Source organism: Chlamydotis macqueenii, chromosome 1 (assembly GCF_036417535.1).
Source record: "Chlamydotis macqueenii isolate bChlMac1 chromosome 1, bChlMac1.mat, whole genome shotgun sequence".
Classification (NCBI taxonomy): domain Eukaryota; kingdom Metazoa; phylum Chordata; class Aves; order Otidiformes; family Otididae; genus Chlamydotis; species Chlamydotis macqueenii.
Genome location: NC_141556.1, coordinates 207808533 through 207830601, shown reverse-complemented (window position 1 = coordinate 207830601; position 22069 = coordinate 207808533). Strand labels below are relative to the sequence as shown.

At 44.5% G+C, this 22069-nt stretch overlaps 1 protein-coding gene across 1 annotated transcript in view; it reads left to right on the top strand.

Moving 5' to 3' along the window:
* The first annotated feature begins 273 nt into the window (after positions 1-273).
* PRCP (prolylcarboxypeptidase) overlaps positions 274-22069 on the top strand; it is a 35287-nt gene continuing 13491 nt past the window's right edge. The window contains exons 1-4 of the mRNA XM_086739665.1: positions 274-517; positions 19633-19773; positions 20887-20988; positions 21311-21492. Of these exons, the coding sequence (XP_086595791.1) occupies positions 386-517; positions 19633-19773; positions 20887-20988; positions 21311-21492 (557 nt within the window). The 5' untranslated portion in view covers positions 274-385. The remainder of the gene's footprint in view (positions 518-19632; positions 19774-20886; positions 20989-21310; positions 21493-22069) is intronic.

The window sequence follows — 22069 nt, the reverse complement described above, 5'->3', positions numbered from 1 at the left end:
GCTGCTGGGGGAGGGGACGACGAGGCGCTCACCCAATCGCGACGCCGTCCGGAAGCAGGCCCGCCCCACTCGCCCAATAAGATGCCAGCCTCGTTCTCACGCAGCACCTAGTCACGAGAAAGGCGGATCACGTGCCCTTAAGCAAAACCCCAACCAAACGGCCACAGCCCACCCTCTCGTCCGCAGCCAATCGGAAAGCCCCGCTACTTAGTCCCCACCCCCTCCACGTGCCATAGCCCCGCCCTCCCCTCGGCTGGGTCCTAGCGCCCGCCTCTCCCGCGGGGCCGCCTCGGGGCAGCCGGCGGGCGGGGGGCGGTGCGGGGCCGCTATAAAGCGGCGGGGCGGCGGGGTGCTCCCCCCCCCCCCCGCCCCGCTCCTCCTGGCCATGCTGCGGCTGCTGCTGTGTTTCCTGCTGCTGGGCGCTCCCGGCGCCCTGCTCGTCCCCCTCCTCCGCCGCCACCGGCGGGGCGCCGCGCCCCGTGCCGCCCCCTACCTCACGCGCTACTTCCCGCAGCAGGTAGGAGCGGGTCCCGCCTTCCCCCGCACCGCCACCGGCCACCCCCGCCCCGAGGGGCCGCCGCCGCCGCTGCCCCCTGCGCCGCGGTGAGGGGAGATCCGCCCGGAGAGGCCCGCGCCCCGCGGAAGGTTGCGGGGCAGCCCGGTGCGGTTTCTGTCACTTCGGGGGTTTGCCCGCAGCGCAGCTGCTCTGGGGAGCCGGTGGCCCGGGTCAGGGTCGGGCAGTGGGGATTCAGGGCGGGGGTTTCTTCTATCGGATGCCTCCTTTAGCCCCAGGCTGCGCGGGAGCGTGTTTTTGTGGATTTCTGGATGTTGCGGTGCTCGTTCGCTTCGGTAAAACGTTCCAGGTCTGGAACATCCCGGTTAAATTGCAACTGTCCAGATGCCCCATCCCTGGAAACATTCCAGGCCAGGCTGGACGGGGCTCTGAGCAACCTGATCCGGTTGGAGATGTCCCTGCTCCTTGCAGGGGGGTTGGACTGGATGGCCTTTGAAGGTCCCTTCCAACCCAAACCAGTCCATGATTTTTATCCCAAGGGACCAGCTGCAGCGACGAGTAGTCTGCTCTGCTGTATCTCTACACCCTATCCTAGCACCAAAGTCCGTATTCCTAAACGCTGCACGGTGTGTTGGCAGAGAGGGGCCTCGCTTGTGCCCTGATGGCATTTGCAAACAGCACTTGTGTGATTTTTTTTTTTGTTGTTGTTTGTTTTAAATACAGATCAGACTTCTGTTGCTCACCTGAGCTTTGTTTTCCTGTCTGCTCTGACAATTCTCCTCGCAATTTGTTGGCAAAATGCGGACAGAAGGGAGGGCTCCGCGGTGCTGGCTACAAGTGCTGGTGTGGTCCCCTTGCAGAAAACGTGGAACTCCGCTTGTTATAAATTCTCACGAAAACAGTCAACAGCTCCTTTGTATGTGTCTGGGAACATCTGCGTCCTCACCTGTGCTGCACCTGATTTTTGCAGGGGAGGAAATGATTCTTCTTACTGGGAGGTGTAGGGAGGGAAGAGGACACTTCTAGCATTCTTTTGGTTCGATTAGAATCAGTCTTGTAGCCTACATATGAATTTCATGCCCTGGTCTACCTAGGGAGTGATGGGAAGGAGAAGATACCTAATTTGCAGGCTTCTTGGAGGACATGTGGATTGAACATCTCCTGTTTCAACTTTGTAGAAGGTGAACTTGGGATGGGATGAGCAAAATGGGAAGATTATACTTTCAGTGAGAACAGACATGAAGAAAACGGGTAACCCTTGTGAGATTATCCCAAATAGCTATGGAATAATTTTAGAGTCAAGGTCCCTGCCATTAGGGGGGTGAGAGGTGGGCTGGGAACAGTTTTAGTGACAAGTCCATACATTAAGATTATATTCTTCTGCAGACTGTGTTACTGGTTTGGGAGCATTCCTCTTCAGTGATCTCCTTCCATAAATCCTGTGTCTTGAAAGCCTCTCTGTCTAATGCTTTTCAGTCACTTGGGTAGTGATTTGAGCTCCTCCGTTCACTCCTCTAATAGCCCTGAAGCATGTTTTGGTAACCTACTGCAGATGCCTTCTGCGGTGCGTGGTCCGTGTTGGCCAGGATACCAGTCCCGCGGTAGTGGTGTAACTCTAAGCATGACACCTGATTCTCCTGGCGCCTCAGTTGTTGCGCATTGCTGTCATAGTATCAGCGGTACTAATTCTGTGCCGTGGTCGGAACCACCCTTTGTCACCATGCTGTGACTCCTCTGTCCTCATCCCATCTCTGGGTTGCGATATCTCCTGGTTATTCTCCTCTGTGATCGGCAGAGCTTCCGTGTGCCTGAGATCTGTGGATCTGGGGAGGTAGACAGATGTTGAGAGAAGGGACGGAAGAGTCCCCGTGACACCCTGTTGTAAAGCTGATGCCACATCTTACTCCCTTCACTCTTCCACGTTTTCTTTCCCTGCTCCGAGGAAAATCATACTGGCTGGGAATGGCTGCTGTGGGAAGAGGAGTCCTATTCACAGGCCTTGAAATCCTTGCTTTCCTTGTCAAAAGACTTGCTAGTATTGTTGAACATGGTGGGAGATGTGTGTATATTAATGTATTTTTTTTTTTGTATTCACCACAAATTTGAATGCTGCTGCCTGGCAGGTGAAAGATGCCGGGGTAGCATAGGAGGTCTAATCGGACGGAGGGCGTAAGGCTGCTCCGTCAGTAGCACAGCATGCAGAACTGATAGCCAAACTCTTCAGCCCTTAGGAAACGCGCACAGAGTGCTGTCTGGGAACTTGCAATTACATGATGATTCTGTAGTGGAACATAAACACCGTGATTAATGTGTTAAGTAGAGGCGGTGATACTTTGCCACCTCTCAGGGTTGTTGAAGTTTAATTATTTACATGATAGTTGCTTATGGCATGAATCATCTGCTTCTGTTCTGTGCTGCTGAGTCTTTCTTCTTAAATTTCCTGTTTTGATTCTTGTTTCTCCCTTTGATGGTTTTCAACATCAGTTAAAATAATTTATATAAAATCATACAACATAAAAGTGACTTTCAAATACGGCAAAATATTACACTGTCACAAAGGAAACATTTCTTATACCTACTTCTGTAAAAATATTTTTGAATAGTCTTTAAATATTTAATACTTCTACAAAAGAAAACAGGAAAGTCTAAATAGGTTTCTTGCATGAATTCTGTTGCTTAAAAATAACCTCTTGAGCACTGTGAACAATTCATTAATGCTGCACATAGAAGCGAATTTCAGAAGCTGAGAATTCCTATATGGAATTACAATCCCTAAATGGAGCCTCCTGGCATGAAGGCCTGTAGCCCTGTAGTGTTGCTTGAGGGTTTACTGTCAACTGAGGAGCACTGATATTGAAGTCTGCTTTCATAAAAATGGAGAAGTGGCAGGGTCAGAGTTCAGCTCAACGCTCCTTTACGTTGGATTTCCTCCTGTTTACCATTTTAAGTGTCAGACATCCCTGACGACGGGGCTAAAGTCTAGAATAATGAGAGATAAGTCAAGCAGTGCCTCTGTCAGCGTGACTAGGATCTTAGCTTGCATGCTGGACTTTGTATGTCCTCAACAACTTTTATTATTTTGGCTTGGACATATGATTTTTTTTTTTCTCACCCTTCATAAGTAACTGATGCCTTTCAGCTCTCTTCTCCTCCAACGCAGAAGTGAAATCACCCCAGGTACCATTAAGGTACCTCATGCTGATCTAGATTAGTAGATGGCCCTTGAAGAAGAAACTCTGCCACCACCACCATATTTGCATCGACAAATTTTATCTATATTGGGGAAGCTGGTCTCCTTTTCATCTCTTCTGATGTACTAGCGTGACTTTTGTGGGCAAGGCTATTCTCACTTCTGCTGTGGTGGCTTGTTTGCTGAAAGGTTGCTTGTGATTTGTGTGTTAAATTAATCCATCCCAACATGAACTTTACAGAAGGAATGATGTGTAGTGCCACAGGAAGACCACCACTATCTGAATGGCTTCTTGGTAGGCACCCGTGTCAGTGACCACAATTCAAATTCATCAGAAAGACTTGGTGAAGTATGCAAGAGCCATCTCCTCCTCTTTGCCCAAGTAGAAATAACCTTATAGCACAGTGAACAGGAAATTTTCAGTGAAACATGAATTTCAGTGAAATGACCTATAGCAGTCTTTTCCAGAAAAGAGAGTGGATGTGGTGTCTCTTCACTCAACTTGATAATTCATGGCTGTGTGAGACTTAGTGTGCTGGTGGACCCTTCACCCCACTCACGCTTTGTAAGCACACCATTTGCTTCGTGAACTGCTGTGAATTGGCCTAAGAACCGATGTAACAAGTACAAATTAACTTAGTTCAGCAAGTTACTGAGCCTGGTCCTTCGATCAGATTGTCTTTTGAACTAAGACATGTCAACTCTGTCACCATTTCTAGAGGATGGATTCTGATTGCATGTAATCAATTCCTAGAATTCATTCCTATGTCAGTATTTCATAGCTTAGTAAATTAATATGCAAGCCTTTGTGCTCTGAAACACATCTGCACTTCATATTGTGCGTACATAAAAGGAAGCTGTGTTGAAGCTTCAAAGTGATGAATTTAGAAAAGTAAGGCAAGTTTATATTTTCTGGCTGTATCAGGTGTCTTTAAAGCCAATTTTGTGTCACAGACTGAAGTTTCGAGGCGTAGGAAATGAAAGCCTAGATTGAAAGTGTGAAAACTAGAATGCAAGTTTCAAGCCAGAAAAGACAGTTGGAGAAGGACTGCAAAGGAGAATTAGATATATTTATTTTTATAGGTATGATTCTTTCTGTTTTACAGGAAGGGCCAATTTATAGGAAGCCAGTGAATCCCAGAATTTTCCTGCTCTACCTGAAAATGTACTACAGCAAAAAACCAATTTTACTTCAGTCTCAGGTCACTGCGTGAATGAGCAGAGTAAAGGAAAATGAGATGAAGAGATCAGATCACCTTTTTGATAACAATGCTGTCACCTTAAGATGATAAATTTGACTAATTTAATTTTTAATTGATTTATTGATTTGATTAATTTATCATCTTAAGATGGCAAATTTGTGTTAGTCCAAACTGAGAGTGCACTTTTGCTCTAATGTGTTGCATCTGCTGTCCTCACAAGAGGGAAGCTTACAATTATGGAATGAGCTATCTTTAATCTGATTCAGCATTTTCCAGTCTCTGAAATTTTCACTGTTGGATATAAATAAGTGTCACTAAAAACATCTATACAACAGTGCTGTATAAGCTGTTTTAATGCTAATGAAGTAATTCTCAACCATGGGCCTAAAACTTACTTCTAACATACTAAGACAGATTCTGATTAGAATCATAGAATCATGGAATGGTTTGGGTTGGAAGGGACCTTTAAAGCCCATCCAGTCCAACCCCCCTGCAAGCAGCAAGGACACCTCCAACCAGATCAGGTTGCTCAGAGCCCCATTCAACCTGGCCTTGAAAAATTATTAGATTAGCACTTCTGGTCAGCAATTTTTTCAGCACCTTATTGTGACTCAGGTGGATGTCTCGGAATAGTAACAGCTGTCGGGAATGGTTAAGATGGGTTTGTTTTTCATATCTGGCACCATAATACAATAGCACTTGTAACTTCTGGTGAAGGAAAAAACAAACTGCTTTTTACAGAGCCCCTTGGTACCAATTAAAACTTCTGCCAGAGGTTAGAGAAGAGGTGGTGCTGATGTTTTTCTCGGAGGTGAATGACTTGGAATATGTGTTTTACTCATCAAGTAGCACAGGAGCACTTGGCAGCTCTTACTCTGTGATTTCGTAGTGTGATTTAAAACAGGAGCTGTAAGCTATAAACCAGGTCTATAAGCAGAAACAATAGCTCTTATTCAGTGGACAGGAAACGGGGAAGTACTTGTTAAAGCTTGTCAGTGAATTTTTATTTTTATGCACTACTTATCTGTAGGTCACAGTGCAGACATCGGCTTCTCAAATTAAGCAGGAAACATTTAATTTCCTCACAACCTGCAGTCTCTTCCTTCAAGTGAGCAGTTAATACTAGAGACTACAAAAAGCGTCAGTGATCACTACTGTCTCTGAAAATAAGCATTTTTAAAATCTCACTGGCTTTAATAATTAAAAGCTGTAATAGGCCACCGAAAGATTTCTGATAGGCTGTCTTGATTAAAGGAAATCTAAAGCACTAAACAATAAACACAACTGCATATGGCTGAAGCAGCAAGCTGTTTACGAGCCAGATGTACGTGAGATAAGTCCTCTTAAGTTCATTGAAGTTATTTTGACCTGTACCAATTGCCCATGAGCTGCTAGCTGTTGAATCAGGCTTAGCTTGGAATTTCTTGATTTTTTTTTTTTTGGGGGGGGAGCAAGGGGGAGTTGGGTAGGGAGACAGAGAGGGAAATGAAGTTCAAAAGAGAATTTGATGTTGATGTGTTCTGTATTGATTGCTTCATCTGACTTCGAGGAGATCCAGGCCAGCCAACAGCGTAACTTGTCGTAGGCTGTGCAGATAGTTTGTAACATATGCCAAATTGGTGAGAGACTACAGGTCATGCTTGATTATTTCATTTTACATCTCAAAAACCTGAAGAATTACCTTAATCTTATTTTTTTTTTTCATACATGCTGGAATATTTAGATTTTATATCTAAAGCAGCGAAACTTGTGGGAAATTTAATGGGGAAAACCAGGCTGTCATCTTCCATGTACTTGCAGAATGGTTCAGTTATTTGTTTTCCAGGCATGTGAATTCAGAGAATTAAATATGGGCAACAGAATAGAAATTGCATTTCTTTTCAGCACAATCAGTAGATTCTGTCCTCCTTGCCTGTGGTGTAGGGGGATAATTTATTTTTTATTTTAAGTGTTTAGTCGCTGTCTCCTATGCTTTAGTTCAGCCCTAGTGTGCCTGGAATATTTTCTAATACTCAGCGCTGCTGTAGTGCTGTGCCAAGTGCCATTATGACTGTCAGGTCTGCTGTGGTTTCTGTTCTCTAAATGTGTAGAGTGAGCAAAAAAAACCAAAAACCAAAACTTCTTGTCCTTTTGAGTAGCCGTTTCTATATTCAAATTGATGTAACAGCTTTTTCCATTCTCCACTCCTACACCTGAGATAAAAAGTTTATGTACAAGCTTACCCTTCTGTCAGGCTAAAAGTGACAGTGTTTAGGTGAAGATTATCTGGAAAAGGTCTTTGGAAAGTAAGATCTCAGAAGCGTCTCTCTTTCCAGAAGAGGAGAGGGTTCACTGAAAGGCCTGCGTGGGATGTGAGTATGCAGGGAGCTGCGATGCTGTGCGCTAGCTTCTCCCTCTGACTGCTGATAGAGACACTTGGTGGTGCATCTCCTTTCATAGAATGGTTTGGGTTGGAAGGGACCTTTAAAGCCCATCCAGTCCAACTCCCCTGCAAGGAGCAGGGACCTCTCCAACCAGATCAGGTTGCTCAGAGCCCCGTCCAACCTGGCCTTGAACATTTCCAGGGATGGGGCATCCACCACCTCTCTGGGCAACCTGTGCCAGTTTGCCACCACCCTCAGTGTAAAAAATTTTTTCCTAATGTCTAATCTGAATCTACCTCCCTCTGTTTTAAAACCATTACCCCTCGTCCTGTCACGACAGACCCTACTGAAGAGTTTTTCCCTGTTTTTCCTGTAGACTCCCTTTAGGTACTGGAAGGCTGCTATAAGGTCTTTTATTCCTACTTAATTTATTCTGCTTCCAAAGGGAGTAAGTTTTCATGTACTGTGGAGCAAAAAAAAAAAAACAACCCTTTCTAAAAGCATCCACAAAAGGACTTACTGTGAAAAAGCTAGTCAGAAGTAGGCTTAGATGGTAGTTTCCATGCAGGAACTTCCTTTCAAGACAACAGGAACTGAAAGTGATGGGCATCAGGCCCTTTGACTTCAGCAGGGCTTGGACTGAGGCCAGAGCGAGCTAGGGGAAGTGGGTGAAAGCAAAACCAGCATTAACAAAACGTTTATTTATGCTTCAAAGTAGTAGCAGCTTGCTTTTCCTTACTGCCTGACTCCCTGAAAACCGAGTCTTCCACAAAAGCTGTGCAGCACCCCGTGCCGCGCTGGGAGCGCTGGCTTTTCTGTCGTGTTTCCTGTACTGTGATAAATGGCTGGCCACTTGCAAGTGAAGTTTTCAGTCCTGTAAGTCACTGCTACCACTGGAGAGCTTTTTTAATGGTCGTGACAAGATAACCTGGATGTTTCTGTTGCAAAACTGAGCAATCTGTAGAAAAATCTTTTCACCTGCAGGGAGCCATGGATGTTGTTTCCCTGAGTGCTCCCTCTCATCCTGTCTACCAACGTCTTGGAGCTCTGCAAGCAGACAGTTGTTCTTCAGTGTTCAGATATGTCGCAAGCTTGCCGAAGTAGCAGTTGCTATGTGGTACTTCTGCTGTTGCATAAGGGCTGTATGACTAATAGCTGCTTTGCCTTGTTTTCTGAGTTTTTCTTTCCCTCCTCCCCTTAGATGCTCATCAAAATTGGTGGCTATTAAATAAATGATCCACTGTGTAAAATCCCTAGCACTGGGCCTTATGTAGGTATTCAGTGCCTTTAAATACAAATTAACTGCCATTCCTGCACTGAGCTTCTGCAGTTTTGCCTGTGCTTTGTCTCATTAGAATATCCAGATGGATGACAGGACAGTTCTCCTGTTGGCTTTCATTACATTTGTCTCTTCTTCCTTGGATCCCTGTCTTGTGTGGGCTTATCTGTAGAAAATAAAATACAGATAATAGTGGAGAACAATAGAACAGAGCAAATTTCTTCGAGGCTTTGAAAATCCGGAAAGCAAAACAATTGCGACTTGAGTTGAACCTTTAAAAATATTTGGGAAAGTAGAAAGTTCTAGCTCTTTTGGGGGGAGGGGTAGAGATGTTTTAAATATTTAATTTGAGTAAGTCAAAATTTTGTCTTGACTCTGAAATGCTTTTCTTCCCCATGTCGTTGCTTACAAACAAGACACAGGAAGCCTTTCAAATGAAAACTGTTTTGATCAGAGAAGATCAAACTTATTTTGTGAAGTCTCTTGTTTAAACAATTAGTCCTACTTAGAGCTTTAGGATGCTCTCAGCAAAACAGGTATTTTTATACTGCTTAATCTGTGACATATTGAAGGTTCGTGTCCAACTTTTTCCTGTCCTCTGAAGTTAATCCTCCAAATGTGATGGATTTGTAATTCAATCTGGAAGGCAGATGGAAAAAAAAATACAGGCCTTTGCCTGTTGAGGGTCAGAGAGACCTTTCACAAGGGTAACTTTGTTTTTGCTGATGTAGTGTATCTTCTTTGTGCTTAGTTCAGCTTTATGAACAACGCATTTTGGGTAGTACAGCTCCGACCTGGTTGTCCCTAGGCCTTGCCCCATCCCTTGTCCCATGGAAGAATTTCACCAGGACACTGCCTTGAATGGAAGCATCAGTGATGTGAACATTTGGTGTTTTTATCACCGTAGTAGTTTGTTGTAAATTTACGTAGTTGATTGATTCGCAGCCTCTCCATTGCTTGGAGAAGAGCAGGGTGGTAGGGGAATGGAGAATGTGGTTGAGGAGCTCAGCAGTAAAGCTGGTGTAAGCGATTCCTGCTGTCTTTTGCCTTAGTCACCCATTCTCTCCCTTCTGCTGGAGCTTTGCAGCCCTCAAATCTGGGGCAGAAATTGTTGGGAGGGTCTATAGAACCTCTCAGACTGTCCTTCCAACTGGAGGAGCTTTAACAAAAGGAGCAGCATCTTCACAGTGACTGCTGGAGGATTTTACACCTACGTAATTAAAGGCTAAATGTGTTTATGGACTTCATTTTTACATGGTAAACAGAATCTGGAGTTGCAATTGCAGCGCAAAACTACTAATGGTTTGTGGAAGTTCAAAGCCATTTGTTTGTGTTCTTGTTAGCCGCTTAGGCTTCCAACACAAAAATAATGTTTCATCATACACTGTTTGGGAAGTGTTTGTTTTGGACAAGGGCTGACCTGGGTACCCTGGTTCTTTCCTACAGCATATCCTGTGGCTGTTTCAATGTCCTTCGGCCTTTTTCTTTTAAGTGTCGTGTCCAAACTCTGTGACTCAGGGCAGGGGTAGAGTTCCTGTCTGAGGCTTTTCTTGTCAGTGTTTTTTAATCACTGAAGTGATGAACGAGTGCTGAAAGCAGACTTCCTCAAACGGTTTCAGCCTCCCAAGAGCAGGTGACATGGTTTTTGCAGCGTAAAAGAAGCTTCAGTAAAATACACGAGGCATGATTCTAGCCAAAGGCCAGTGTGTTCACAAGGACGCAGTCACAATGGAAGAGATCCCTCCATTACAAGGACCTTAGGCCTGGATTTGTTTTGCGGAGCATGTTTGGCTGAAAGCTAATTCCAACCAAGGAAAAATTGGTAACAGTAGTGCTAGGCCATCACTAGCAGAGTGGAAGCTGGAATGGGCAAATAGCATGCGTATTGTATGTCCATATGCTTTGTCAAATGTGACAGATTAATGAAATAGAATTAAATCTAGTGAACAAAACCTCTGAATTGTGGGTAGTATAGAAGGTTACAATGACAGTCCATCTCTTCCAAATTTCTTCTATTATTTACGTGTAGGACTTTGAAGTTAGTGGGTTAGTGTAGCCTGATGCAAGCAGATGCAGTTTACATCTTCTTGCTCCTCCACAGAGCATCAAATGATTATGTATTTCAATGGGCTGCTTCTAACCTTCAGTCTTTGCTGTCCCTTGCACAAGTATTAGCCCAGGAAGCAAGAAAACACCTCATTCCTTGCATCTAAAATGAAAAAGGTAAAACAAAGCTAACATGTATTTTCTTTTTAATTTTTTTTTTATTTCTGCACTAAGTTAGCAGGGACAAGCAGAGAATCTACCAGCTGTCAGTGAGATGAAGCCTGTCCTGGCAGGCTAAGATACACAAATGTGTGCAATAGGAGGAAACAACACAGCAAGAATAGCATCAGGGAGGGAGAATATATTTTAGAAAGTGAATTTTATTTAGCTTTCATTTCTGGTTCTGCCTCCCCTGCTATGAAGACATAAATAGTGTGTGAGTATAGGTTTTTTTTAGTGGTACTCTACTGCTGCAATGTTTTTTATGAGCTTGAATATTTAATAGATGTACTAGTACTTTCATCAGAATGTGGGGCCCCTTGAATATGATGCTGTACAAAGATGACAAGGCAGTCCCTTGAACTTTCAACTTCACTGGAGGAAGCAAAGGTTTTTAAGAGGAAACAAGACTAATAGAGCCAACTAACTGGCCTGGAGTCCCACAGCCTGTCAGGAGTAAAATCAGGAATAGAAACGCAGTGGTGAAATCCCAGAGAGGCTAGTGCCCACACCGTGTTCAGGCAGGAGGATATCCTCAGACTATCCTGTATCTTCCTGTCCTCAGGAAATAATTCAGACAGGATGAGCACTCAAAACAGCTCCGTGAACGTGTGGAGGGGTGGAACGTGACTCTTAAAATCCCCTGGCTTCTCACTGGTAAAACACCCGACTTGATTTCAAATAGAATAGCCAAGTTTGGGAAAATAAAGCTGTTCTCTAGAGGACTGAAATCTGAGGCATGACAGAAAAGCTTTCAGGCACTTGCAATATTGCCAGAAACTCAAAAGCATAAAACCATCAAGTGATGATTTACTGCCTTGAATGACATTAAATGCTTTTGGTGAGAAGCTACTCTGTGAATTAGTCTTTTTTTTTTTTTTGTAAAGGCTTGGGTTTGCTGTTCTGTCTCTGTAGTCACTAATGACCTTAAGAAGCTGCTGAGAAGGAAGCGGATTTTATCCCACATGTCCTGTTTTGTCTTTGTGCTCCACGCAGTGCTATAGATCCCAAATTTTGCCAGGAGTATATTAAGCAGACTAACATCTGCAGAATAACTAACATCTGCTGTGCTGTTTTTTTTGTTTCCTCCCCAGGGTAGATGTGTGGCAGAGTGGCATATTTTATTTTAAATGGACTTTCAAAACAACAAAAAAACCCACACATTAAAATAACCCACCCCAAAATAAGTCATCTTCGAGAGCTCAATGTGATACATGTGCACAAATAAGGTAAAGTCACAGAAATGTGCTGTGTATTTTGAGTGGAAGGCAGTGAGATGGGTTTTGGCCCTTCCTTCTTCTTTGCTCAGGGGACCAGTGCGGAGCTGGTCCTGAGCCGATGAGCTGCACTTCACTGGAGAAGGTTTCTCTGAGCTGAAGGACCAAGGCTGCTGACTCAAGCCTTCAGTCTGGAGCTCTCATCAGCCTCTTGGGCACAACAGCTCGTCCTGCCAGTTGCTTTTTTAATCTGCCTCAGTGAGCGCAGTTCTCGGCAGCCGTGGCCGTGCCTTGGGACGTGGCTGCAGTCTTCCATCCGGAGCTGGCTGCCTCCTAGAATCATAGAATGGTTTGGGTTGGACTAGATGACCTTCAAAGGTCATCTAGTCCAACCCCCCTGCAAGGAGCAGGGACATCCCCAACTAGATCAGGTTGCTCAGAGCCTCATCCAGCCTGGCCTTGAACGTTTCCAAGGATGGGGCATCCACCACCTTTCTGGGCAACCTGTTCCAGTGTTCTATAACTCGCATTGTAAAAATTTTTTTCCTAATTTCCAATCTAAATCTACCCCCCTCTATTTTAAAACCATTACTCCTTGTCTTATTGCAACAGGCCCTACTGAACAGCCTCTCCCCATCTTTCTTGTAGGCCCCCTTGAGGTACTGGAAGACTGCTATCAGGTCTCCCCGGAGCCTCCTCTTCTCCAGGCTGAACAGCCCCAACTCTCTCAGCCTGTCCTCATAGGAAAGGTGCTCCAGCCCTTTTATCATCTTCGTGGCCCTCCTCTGGACTCACTCCAACTGGTCCATGTCCTTCTTGTGTTGGGGGCTCCAGAACTGGACACAGTACTCCAGGTGGAGTCTCACCAGGGCAGAGTAGAGGGGGAGAATCACCTCCCTCGACCTGCTGGCCACGCTCCTCTTGATGCAGCCCAGGATGCGGTTGGCCTTCTGGGCTGCGAGGGCGCATTGCCTGCTCATGTTGAGCTTCTCGTCCACCAGCACTCCCAAGTCCTTCTCCTCAGGGCTGTTCTCAATCCATTCCCCGCCAGCCTGTATTTGTGCCTGGGATTGCCATGACCCAGGTGCAGGACCTTGCACTTGGCCTGGTTGTACTTCATGAGGTTGGGACAGGCCCACCTCTCCAGCCTGTCAAGGTCCCTCTTGATGGCATCCCTCCCTTCCAGCGTGTCCACGGCACCACACAGCTTGGTGTCATCGGCAAACTTGCTGAGGGTGCACTCTATCCCACTGTCCATGTCGCCGACAAAGATGTTGAGCAGGGCCGGGCCCAGCACGCACCCCTGAGGGATGCCACTGGTGACCGGTCTCCACTTGGACATCGAGCTGTTGACCACCACTTTCTGAGTTTGGCCATCCAGCCAACTCCTTATCCACCGAGTGGTCCATCCATCAAACCCATGCCTCTCTAGAGAGAAGGATGTCGTGCGGGACAGTGTCAAAAGCTTTGCGCAAGTCCAGGTAGATGATATCTGTTGCTTGTCCCTTGTCCACCGATGCTGTGACCCCGTCATAGAAGGCCACCAAATTGGTCAGGCATGATCTGCCCTTGGTGAAGCCATGTTGGCTGTCCTGACCAATCTGTTGTGCATATGTACGCATCTTCCCTAAGTGCTTTGTGCATCTTTGAAGTCAAAGATGTGCAGGAAAATACAAAGTGATTCCTTTTTAAATCAAACAAAGTTCATAAAGATTTTTGTACGTGGAACTGAAATTTTGTTGCTGGCTTTCTTTGCTTCACAGCTGTATTCCCATCCTGCCTACCTCACTGACAAAAGTTTCCCAGCTTATTACTTTCAGTACTCCTTTTTCTATTTTTATCCTCCCTTTTATTAGTATCAGAATGACTGTTTCTATGTCAGTGTTTCATGTACATCCTCCTTTCATTTGTAAAACACTGCTGTTGTATTGCCAATGTCTGTATTCTTATTTGTGACCGAACTTGCTAAGTAGTTCTGTTTACACCCTGAAGCTTAAAACTTTAAGCTGTGTAACTGAATCATAGAATGAATCCTAGAATCATGGAATAGTTTGGGTTGGAAGGGACCTTAAAGGTCATCCTAGTCCCAACCCCCCTTCCCTGGGCAGGGACACCTTTCACCAGACCAGGTTGCTCAGAGCCCCATACGACCTGACCTTGAGGTTTGGATTAATCCTAGAATAGTTTAGTTTTGCAAGGGAACTCTGCACGTCATCTGGTCCACCCTCCCACTCACAGCAAGGCCAGTTTCAAAGTTGTATTGGGTTCCTCAGGACCTTGTACTTACTGCTGACATCCTGGCAATAATTGTAATGATGAAAATTGTGATTAAAAAAACCTCATACATAGTAGTGTACTTTTACTATTGTTACTTTTAACCAACAGTTAAGGTATTATAGATGTGTACTAAACTGCTTTTTATTTTTTCTTTTGCTGTTGTGGCCTGTTCTAATTAAGTCTGGTTGCAAAAGTCATTGCTTTTGTCTTACTCTTTTTGTATAAATGTGGAATGTGCCCGATGCGCTCTCTCAGGAGGTATGCTGTCTCCCGGGGGCTCGTATCAGGGATGTTGCCGAGAGACTACCTAGCCTCATACGGCCCACAGACTATTATCCACTGCTGGTGTTTCATGTGGGGGCCAGCGACACAGCCGGCAGCAGCCTGAGAAACATCAAAAGGGATTTCAGGGCTCTGGGTTCAGCAGCCAAAGGCTCTGGGGCGCAGGTGGTCTTCTCGTCAATCCTCCCAGTCGAAGGGCAGGGACCTGAAAGGGCCAGACGTATCTGGCAGGTTAACTCGTGGCTCAGGGAGTGATGCTACAGCCAGGGCTTTGGGTATCTAGATCACGGGGTGTGCTTTGAGAAGCCCGGGCTGCTAGGGGCAGGTGGCGTGCACCTAACCAAGAGGGGGAAGAATGTGCTTGGACAAAGACTTGCCAGGCTCATCCGGAGGGCTTTAAACTGGTGTTGCTGGGGGAGGGGGAGCACAGTTCAGCCCACTGCTGTCAGCATGGTGCCAGTGCCAGCACTGAGGGTCCAGAAGCTGAGGAAGGATCTCGGGTATGTGCAAATGAACTTAAACAGCCGTCCAAAAGAACTGTCGCTCCAGCCAGCAAGTCGGCTTTGTCGGGGGCCCAGCTGAAGTGTCTCTATACCAATGCACGCAGCATGGGGAATAAACAGGAAGAGCTGGAGATGCTTGCACAAGAGCAGGGCTACGACCTCGTTGGCATCACGGAGACGTGGTGGGATGACACATACGACTGGAGCGTCAACATGGAGGGGTATAGGCTTTTTAGAAAGGACAGGAACGGGAGATGAGGAGGGGGTGTCGCTCTCTACGTCAGCAACCGGCTGGAGTGCCTGGAGCTCTGCCTGGGGATGGAGGAGGAGCTGACAGAGAGCTTACGGGTCAAGATTAGAGGATGGGGACGGACAGGGGACGTTACGGTGGGGGTCTGTTACAGGCCGCCTGGCCAGGAGGACAAAGCTGCTGAGGCGCTCTATAGCCAGATAGGAGCAGCCTCACGGTCACAGTTCCTGGTCCTCATGGGGGACCAGTTCCTGGTCCTCCACCCTGACATCTGTTGGAGAGACAACACGGCAGGGCACAGGCGGTCCAGGAGGTTCCTGGAATGCGTGGATGACAACTTCCTCCTGCAGGCGATGGAGGAGCTGACAAGGAGGGGTGCCATGCTCGACCTTGTGCTCATCAACAGGGAGGGGCTGGTGGGGGATGTGAAACTGAAGGACAGCCTTGGCTGCAGCAACCACGACATGGTGGAGTTCAAGATCCATGGGGCAGCAAGGAAACTACACGGCAAGCTCTCTGCCCTAGACTTCAAGAGGGCAGACTTCGGCCTCTTCAGGGACCTGATGGGCCAAGTGCCATGGGAGGTGGCCCTGGAGGGAAGAGGGTCCCAGGAAAGTTGGTCTGTATTCAAGGAGCACCTCGTCTAAGCTCAGCAGAGGTGCATCCTGATGAAGAACAAGTCAGGCAAAAAGGCCAGGAGGCCTGCGTGGATGAGCAAGGAGCTCCTGGACCAACTGAAAGTGAAGAGGAAAGCCTATAGAGGGTGGATGCGGAGACAGGTAGCCTGGGAGGACTACAGAGAGGCTGTGCAAGTGGCCAGGGATTGCATGAGGAAGGCTAAAGCCCTGACGGAATTGAATCTGGCCAGGGATATAAAAAGCAACAAGAAAAGCTTCTGTAGGTATGTAGGGGACAAAAGAAAGTCCAAGGAGAATGTAGGCCCCCTCCGGAAGGAAACCGGTGTCCTGGTTACCCGGGACATGGAGAAGGCTGAGGTACTCAATGACTTTTTTTGCTTCAGTCTTCACCGATAAGGGCTCTTGTCTCACCACCCAAGCTGTGGAAGGTACAAGCAGGGACTGCGAGGATGAAGAACCACTCACTGTACTTGAAGAGCAGGTTCAGGAACATCTGAGGAACTTGAAGCTGCACAAGTCTGTGGGACCTGATGAGATCCATCCGCGGGTCCTGAGGGAACTGGTGGATGAAGTTGCCAAGCCACTTATAAGAATATCTAGGTGATTTGAGTTGTTAAGTGTATCTCACACAGTTTGTGGGGTTTATTCCTTGTTTGCGTACCAGTTTTATAGAGGATGCTGAAGGAACACAGTTGGTGAAGGAGAGCCAGCAGCTCCATCTGCTGTTCCTGAACTATGCTGTCCCGTTGGGCAGGCCTCTCACTTCACAATTTTCCATTGATTCTTGTGCTTCTTCCTTCTAACTTAGTACATTTTCAAGCAGTTTTTTACTCTTGTGAGGGGATACTCTTTGGGGCAGCTCCAAACTGTGTTTTAATGTTCAGGATTCAGAATTTCTTTTAATTTCTTGTCAATAATGAGCAGTTAGTTACCTCTCTATCTGCTTTACAAATATTAGGGTTTTTTTAGTTGTGTGTCCCTTGCAAAGACAAGTTACTACAGTGTATGAAGCCTCATCATCTAGCAAGAAAGGAGTTCCTGCTCTTCAGTTGAGTAATAGTCATTTGTGGTGTGTTTTGGTTTTTGGTTGGTTGGGTTGGTCTGGACTTGTGTCTGTGCTGTCTAGGATCTTCCGTATTCATAACACATCCCTGGTTGGATGTGTTATGAATATGATGAACAGAGGCAGTTCAGCTGTTGTGAAGCTATCAAAATTTTACAGATTGAGGGAAGAATGGGAAGAAGAATGTGGCTGATGGCAGTGAGTGAGTCTACAGCATGGCTCAGAGTCAGGATGGAGAATCACAGCACCTTCATCTATGCGTTACTAAAACCAGCAAAAAAATTCCTGTATTTTTCTCCCTCTGGGTACCGAGAGGCAGACTCTCTAGAGCGTTGGGATTTTGGGGTTTGTTTTGTGGGAGCAGACTGACAGGTCTCATCACAAGGAAAGCATATTAAATCCTATCTCTGAAAAGAAAATTAGCCGCCATTTGGGAAAATATATTCCTATTGGAATATTACTATCAAAATTTTCCAGCACCTGTGGAATAGAAACGGTAAGATGGGCTTTAGAATCTGTTCTGTGCAATACGACGTTGGATAAGCTCAGCCTGGTGCCAAAAGGATGCTTATCCATTAAACTTATTCTGATTTTTTTTTCCTCTGGGTTTTTTTTTTTTCCTCATCCACTGTATGTTTTTTGTCTATTGCATATCAAGCTGCCTGCACTGAGGGGATTTTGGTATGTATTTTTGTAGTTCAGGAAAGTTGAATACTTGTGATGTATTCTTGTAGTTGGTGCTGTGGCTTCAGGCAGGAAGGATGCAGAATCAAGTTTTAAAGCTAAATGTTTAATTTTGGATGATTCCATAAAAGGCAGACAGGACACATGAGCTTGTTTTTTCCTACCTCTGTCTAGCAGCCTAACCAGGAAAGCTAAATGGAAAAAGATACTTCTCCCCTTTACAAACAGACCTGGAATAAAAGATGTATTAGTTGTACTTTCTAATAGTGTCAGAGTTTATTAACCTATATTAAACTATACTGTGATTTTTTTTTTTTTATTAGATGTGCCTTATCTAATCCTTCTCTTCAATTGTCCCAAGGTCTTATGACCAAAGACTTTTTCAGTTGCTGACCTTGTTCTGCCTTTCTGCATCTAATCACTACACCTAATCACTCTTGATGTAGAAAATGAAACTTAAATTAATAACTGTGCAACTGAAAAGGAGCAGATGGGTTGTCAGTATAAAGTAAGCCCAGTGTACGTTGTCAGCGCTTATAAGTAGTAAATGGTCCCACGGAGCAAAACTCTAGAACATGCATAAATTGGTTTTATCTAGGTCTGGAAGCAGATTTCTACGCCATTTGCTGTTTTTTAACATTAACTTGCAGATGTTCTCAAAACAGCAAATGGGAAGGGCTGGTTCCCGGAGGATTGGAGAGATTTGGCGGAGTTGGGGGTGTAAAGGCAGATGATGGGTGAGCAGAGATGTGCAAGCCAGCAGATGTCAGGCTGTCACCGCCAGCAAGGAATGATGCAAAGGGAAGAGATGATGCTTTGTGCTGACGGAAGTCAAAATTGGGAAACCACAGGTCATCTTCAAACGATGAATAAAAGTAGTGATGATTTGCGAATACTTGGTCATTAAGCAGCATAGCTCTTCTGGAGTAGTTTTGTGTTTTGGTTTGAGTTTTTTATTTTTTATAGTAAAAGTCTGCATGAATATTCTGGAATAAGATTCTGCCCATGGAGGGAGTTACCGTGTAAAAGCAATTGATAAACTTTCCAGTATGGATGAATGCTTGGGGAAGGGTCAAGGGGGATAGTGCATACGAAGCAGCGTGACTAAAAGCTGAAAAACTGACCTTAGGAATTGAAATTCAATTTCTAATGAGCGAATAAAGCTATCGCGGTGGGGTTCGGGTTAGGTGGTACGTATAGGTTTGCACTGTTTGTAGGGTGTGGAAAGAATTGTGGAGTGTATGTGAATTCGTGAAAATTGCAAGGAGAGAAGGAGAAGCACTCCACAAATCTATCCAATAACTCTGTCAGTAGCACCAGAACTACAGAGAATTACTGTTTCCTAAGAATTAATCGCCACACACTTTCTAACAAGAATCTGTTTAAACTTCAATGTTATGCCAAGAGAGGGAGAGAAGGAAGAGGTGAGGATTTTTTTTGTTTTGTTTTAAATAAATAATGCAAGTAAGGAATTTTCCTAAGACTCAAAACTTTGTGGGACAGTGACTTTCTACCTGTTGATGCAGTTTTATTACATCACATACTTCGTGACCCCTCAGCAGATTTGTCTGATTTCCTAAATACATTTGGAATATCTCATGTTAAGTATGGTAGTATAAAAAGGGCATGGATTTTTTTTTTTTTTTGTAGCTGAAGATAATATTTCTCTGTCAGTATATACTCCTTTAATATTGGCTGAGTTCATCTGTAAAGCAGAAAACATTTGATATATTTTGATATATCTGGAATCTAGGAATATACATTAATTCTGTGTATTTTTTTTCTTAGTAAAACCTTTTTGCTTTTCTTTTCTTTTTTTTTTGTCTGCAAAGTGACTGTGAGCACTTCCAGTGGACTGCAGGGTCAATTTTCGCTTTCTGAACATGTTGTTCCTTGCTTTCACAGATTGATCACTTTGGATTTGATGAAAATCTTACATTCCAGCAGCGGTACCTAGTAGCAGATCAGCACTGGAAGAAAGACAATGGACCGATACTATTTTATACAGGCAATGAAGGAGACATCACGTGGTTCTGCAACAATACAGTATGTAGAAAATAGATTGTTGATTCTTGAATTACAGTACTGAGAAAATAAGGAAGAACAAGGAGACAGCATCAGACTATCGTTTAAAGAGAAGTTTGTAATGGTTATGATTGTTATAGGAAGAAGAGGAAGCTGAACAAAAGTACAGAAAAAGTTTTAGGGGGTTCAGGGTCCATAGAAATCAAAGGGATGCACCTGTATGAACTTCCTGGAGTAATGGAAAAAATTTCTAGAGGAAACACTACAAGGTGCCTCAAGCTAAGAATGCAAAATTTTGGACCAAATTACACCTATCCAGTTCTTTAGATTCACCAAGTAAAATGGGAGGTTTTGATGGTTGGGGTTTTTTTTTGTTGTTGTTTTTTTTTTTTCTCCATAAGAAAAATGTGAAGCGAGATGAAGGGGGCTGGAAATCAAAGACAGATGATTCTTGTTCTCTGACAAGACCCACGGAAGCTTTTACTGCCCTGACTGATACAAATGCAGAATGGTGCGTGTGGGCATTTTTCAGCTGATTCCATACAAAGTCCAGGAACACAACAGGAGGTGGCATGTGCTGGGCTCAAAGCAACCAAGGGCTGCTTACACCCTTTGTTCTGCAGCAGGTGATCTCTGTCTGCCTCTTTCCATAACTGGTGGCAACAAGTCATAACAAGTTGTAGTTATTTATTAGTTGAAAATAAGAGTATTGCAATGCTCTAGATTATTGCTTATTGCCTAACAAATTTTGTGTTTTCTGTAATGTAGTCCTAACTCAAATGCATGCTTTTCTCCTGTGATGTTTTTTTTTATTTCCGATGGATTAAGCTCGTGCCATAGGAGTTTTGCCAGGTTTGACTGTGTGTACTCAAGGAACACTACTGCTGAATACTTTGCAGCATTAAAATATACATATTTTCTTTCTACGTGTCCCTGTCTCTGGGTGGAGATCGGCTTTGTATGTTTTCTTACTTCAGTGGTACTTTCAAAGCAAGTTACAATCTGTATTTGTAGTTGTATTTTTATAGTGATATCTTTCTAATCAAAGAATGAGAGTTGTAATGCACAAGACTGAAAGTAGAGACTGAAAATAATTCATTCAGTTTATTTAAATGTCTGTTTTCCTCCAACCAGGGTTTTATGTGGGATGTGGCTGAAGAACTTAATGCCATGTTGGTGTTTGCTGAACATAGATATTATGGAGAATCTTTGCCCTTTGGGAATGAGTCTTTCAGCGTAAGTGTCTTCTTTCCTCTTCCTTAAATGTGTTCTATACAAACGTAATTCTGCCTATTGCAGTTCTTGTCAGTGCAATGATTGTTAGCCTGAGTAAGATTTAGATGTGCTAGAAGCACACAACTATCCTATTTTTGTAACTATGAATTCTAGGATTAAAAAAAATCTGAGATTTTTTTTTAGCACTTCAAGGGACACCTGTAAAGAATATTTCATTGGTTATCAGGCACAGATTTAGAGCTTGACAGCTGCTGTAGGGAATAGAAAAACTGCTGCTGGAAATCACTCCTGTGCTGTATATAACTTGTTTTCTTTGTCTCAGGACTCCAAGCATCTGAACTACCTCACGTCAGAACAAGCTCTGGCAGACTTCGCAGTCCTCATTGAGTACTTAAAGACGACCATTGCAGGAGCCCGTTACAGTCCTGTCATAGCTATAGGAGGGTCTTACGGAGGGATGCTTGCAGCCTGGTTTAGGATGAAGTACCCTCATGTGGTAGTTGGGTGAGTGTGCTCATCATGCTCAAACGCAGAGCAGGCATTCGTAACTTCCAAGCTATAAATATTACAGCACTGGGAGAAGTACTGTAATTGAAGTTGGCTTTAATTTTTTTTTGCTATTGGGAGGAGGTATTAACTTAACTTGAATTTGAGAAGAGGCACTGTTTGCCTGATAAAGACAGCTGTAGGTGAGCAGGTACGGGATGGTGTATATTTTCAGAGCTGTCTCTTAGCTTTGTAAAACAATTATTATGAACACTGACTTTGCACCTAATTTTTTTTAGGGTCACCAGACCTGGTGGTTTGAGGCAGGTCTTTAATCTCTTCAGTGCCTTAGTTCCACTCTAGGAAACAAGATTAGTAATTCCCCTACCTTTGTCTGCTAGAGAGTAGATTTTTGTGGGCAGGGTCTCTCTTCAGTTGAGTTTGCACAATACCTAGTGAAGAAGACCTAGCTGCTAGATGAGAACAGAAAATAAAGGAAGCAAGTCTGAATTTTTACTTTATGTGTTTACTGAATATCTTTGTACTAGGGTCCAAGACTTAGAACCTTCATGAGCCTTTGCATGCAGACCTGTGG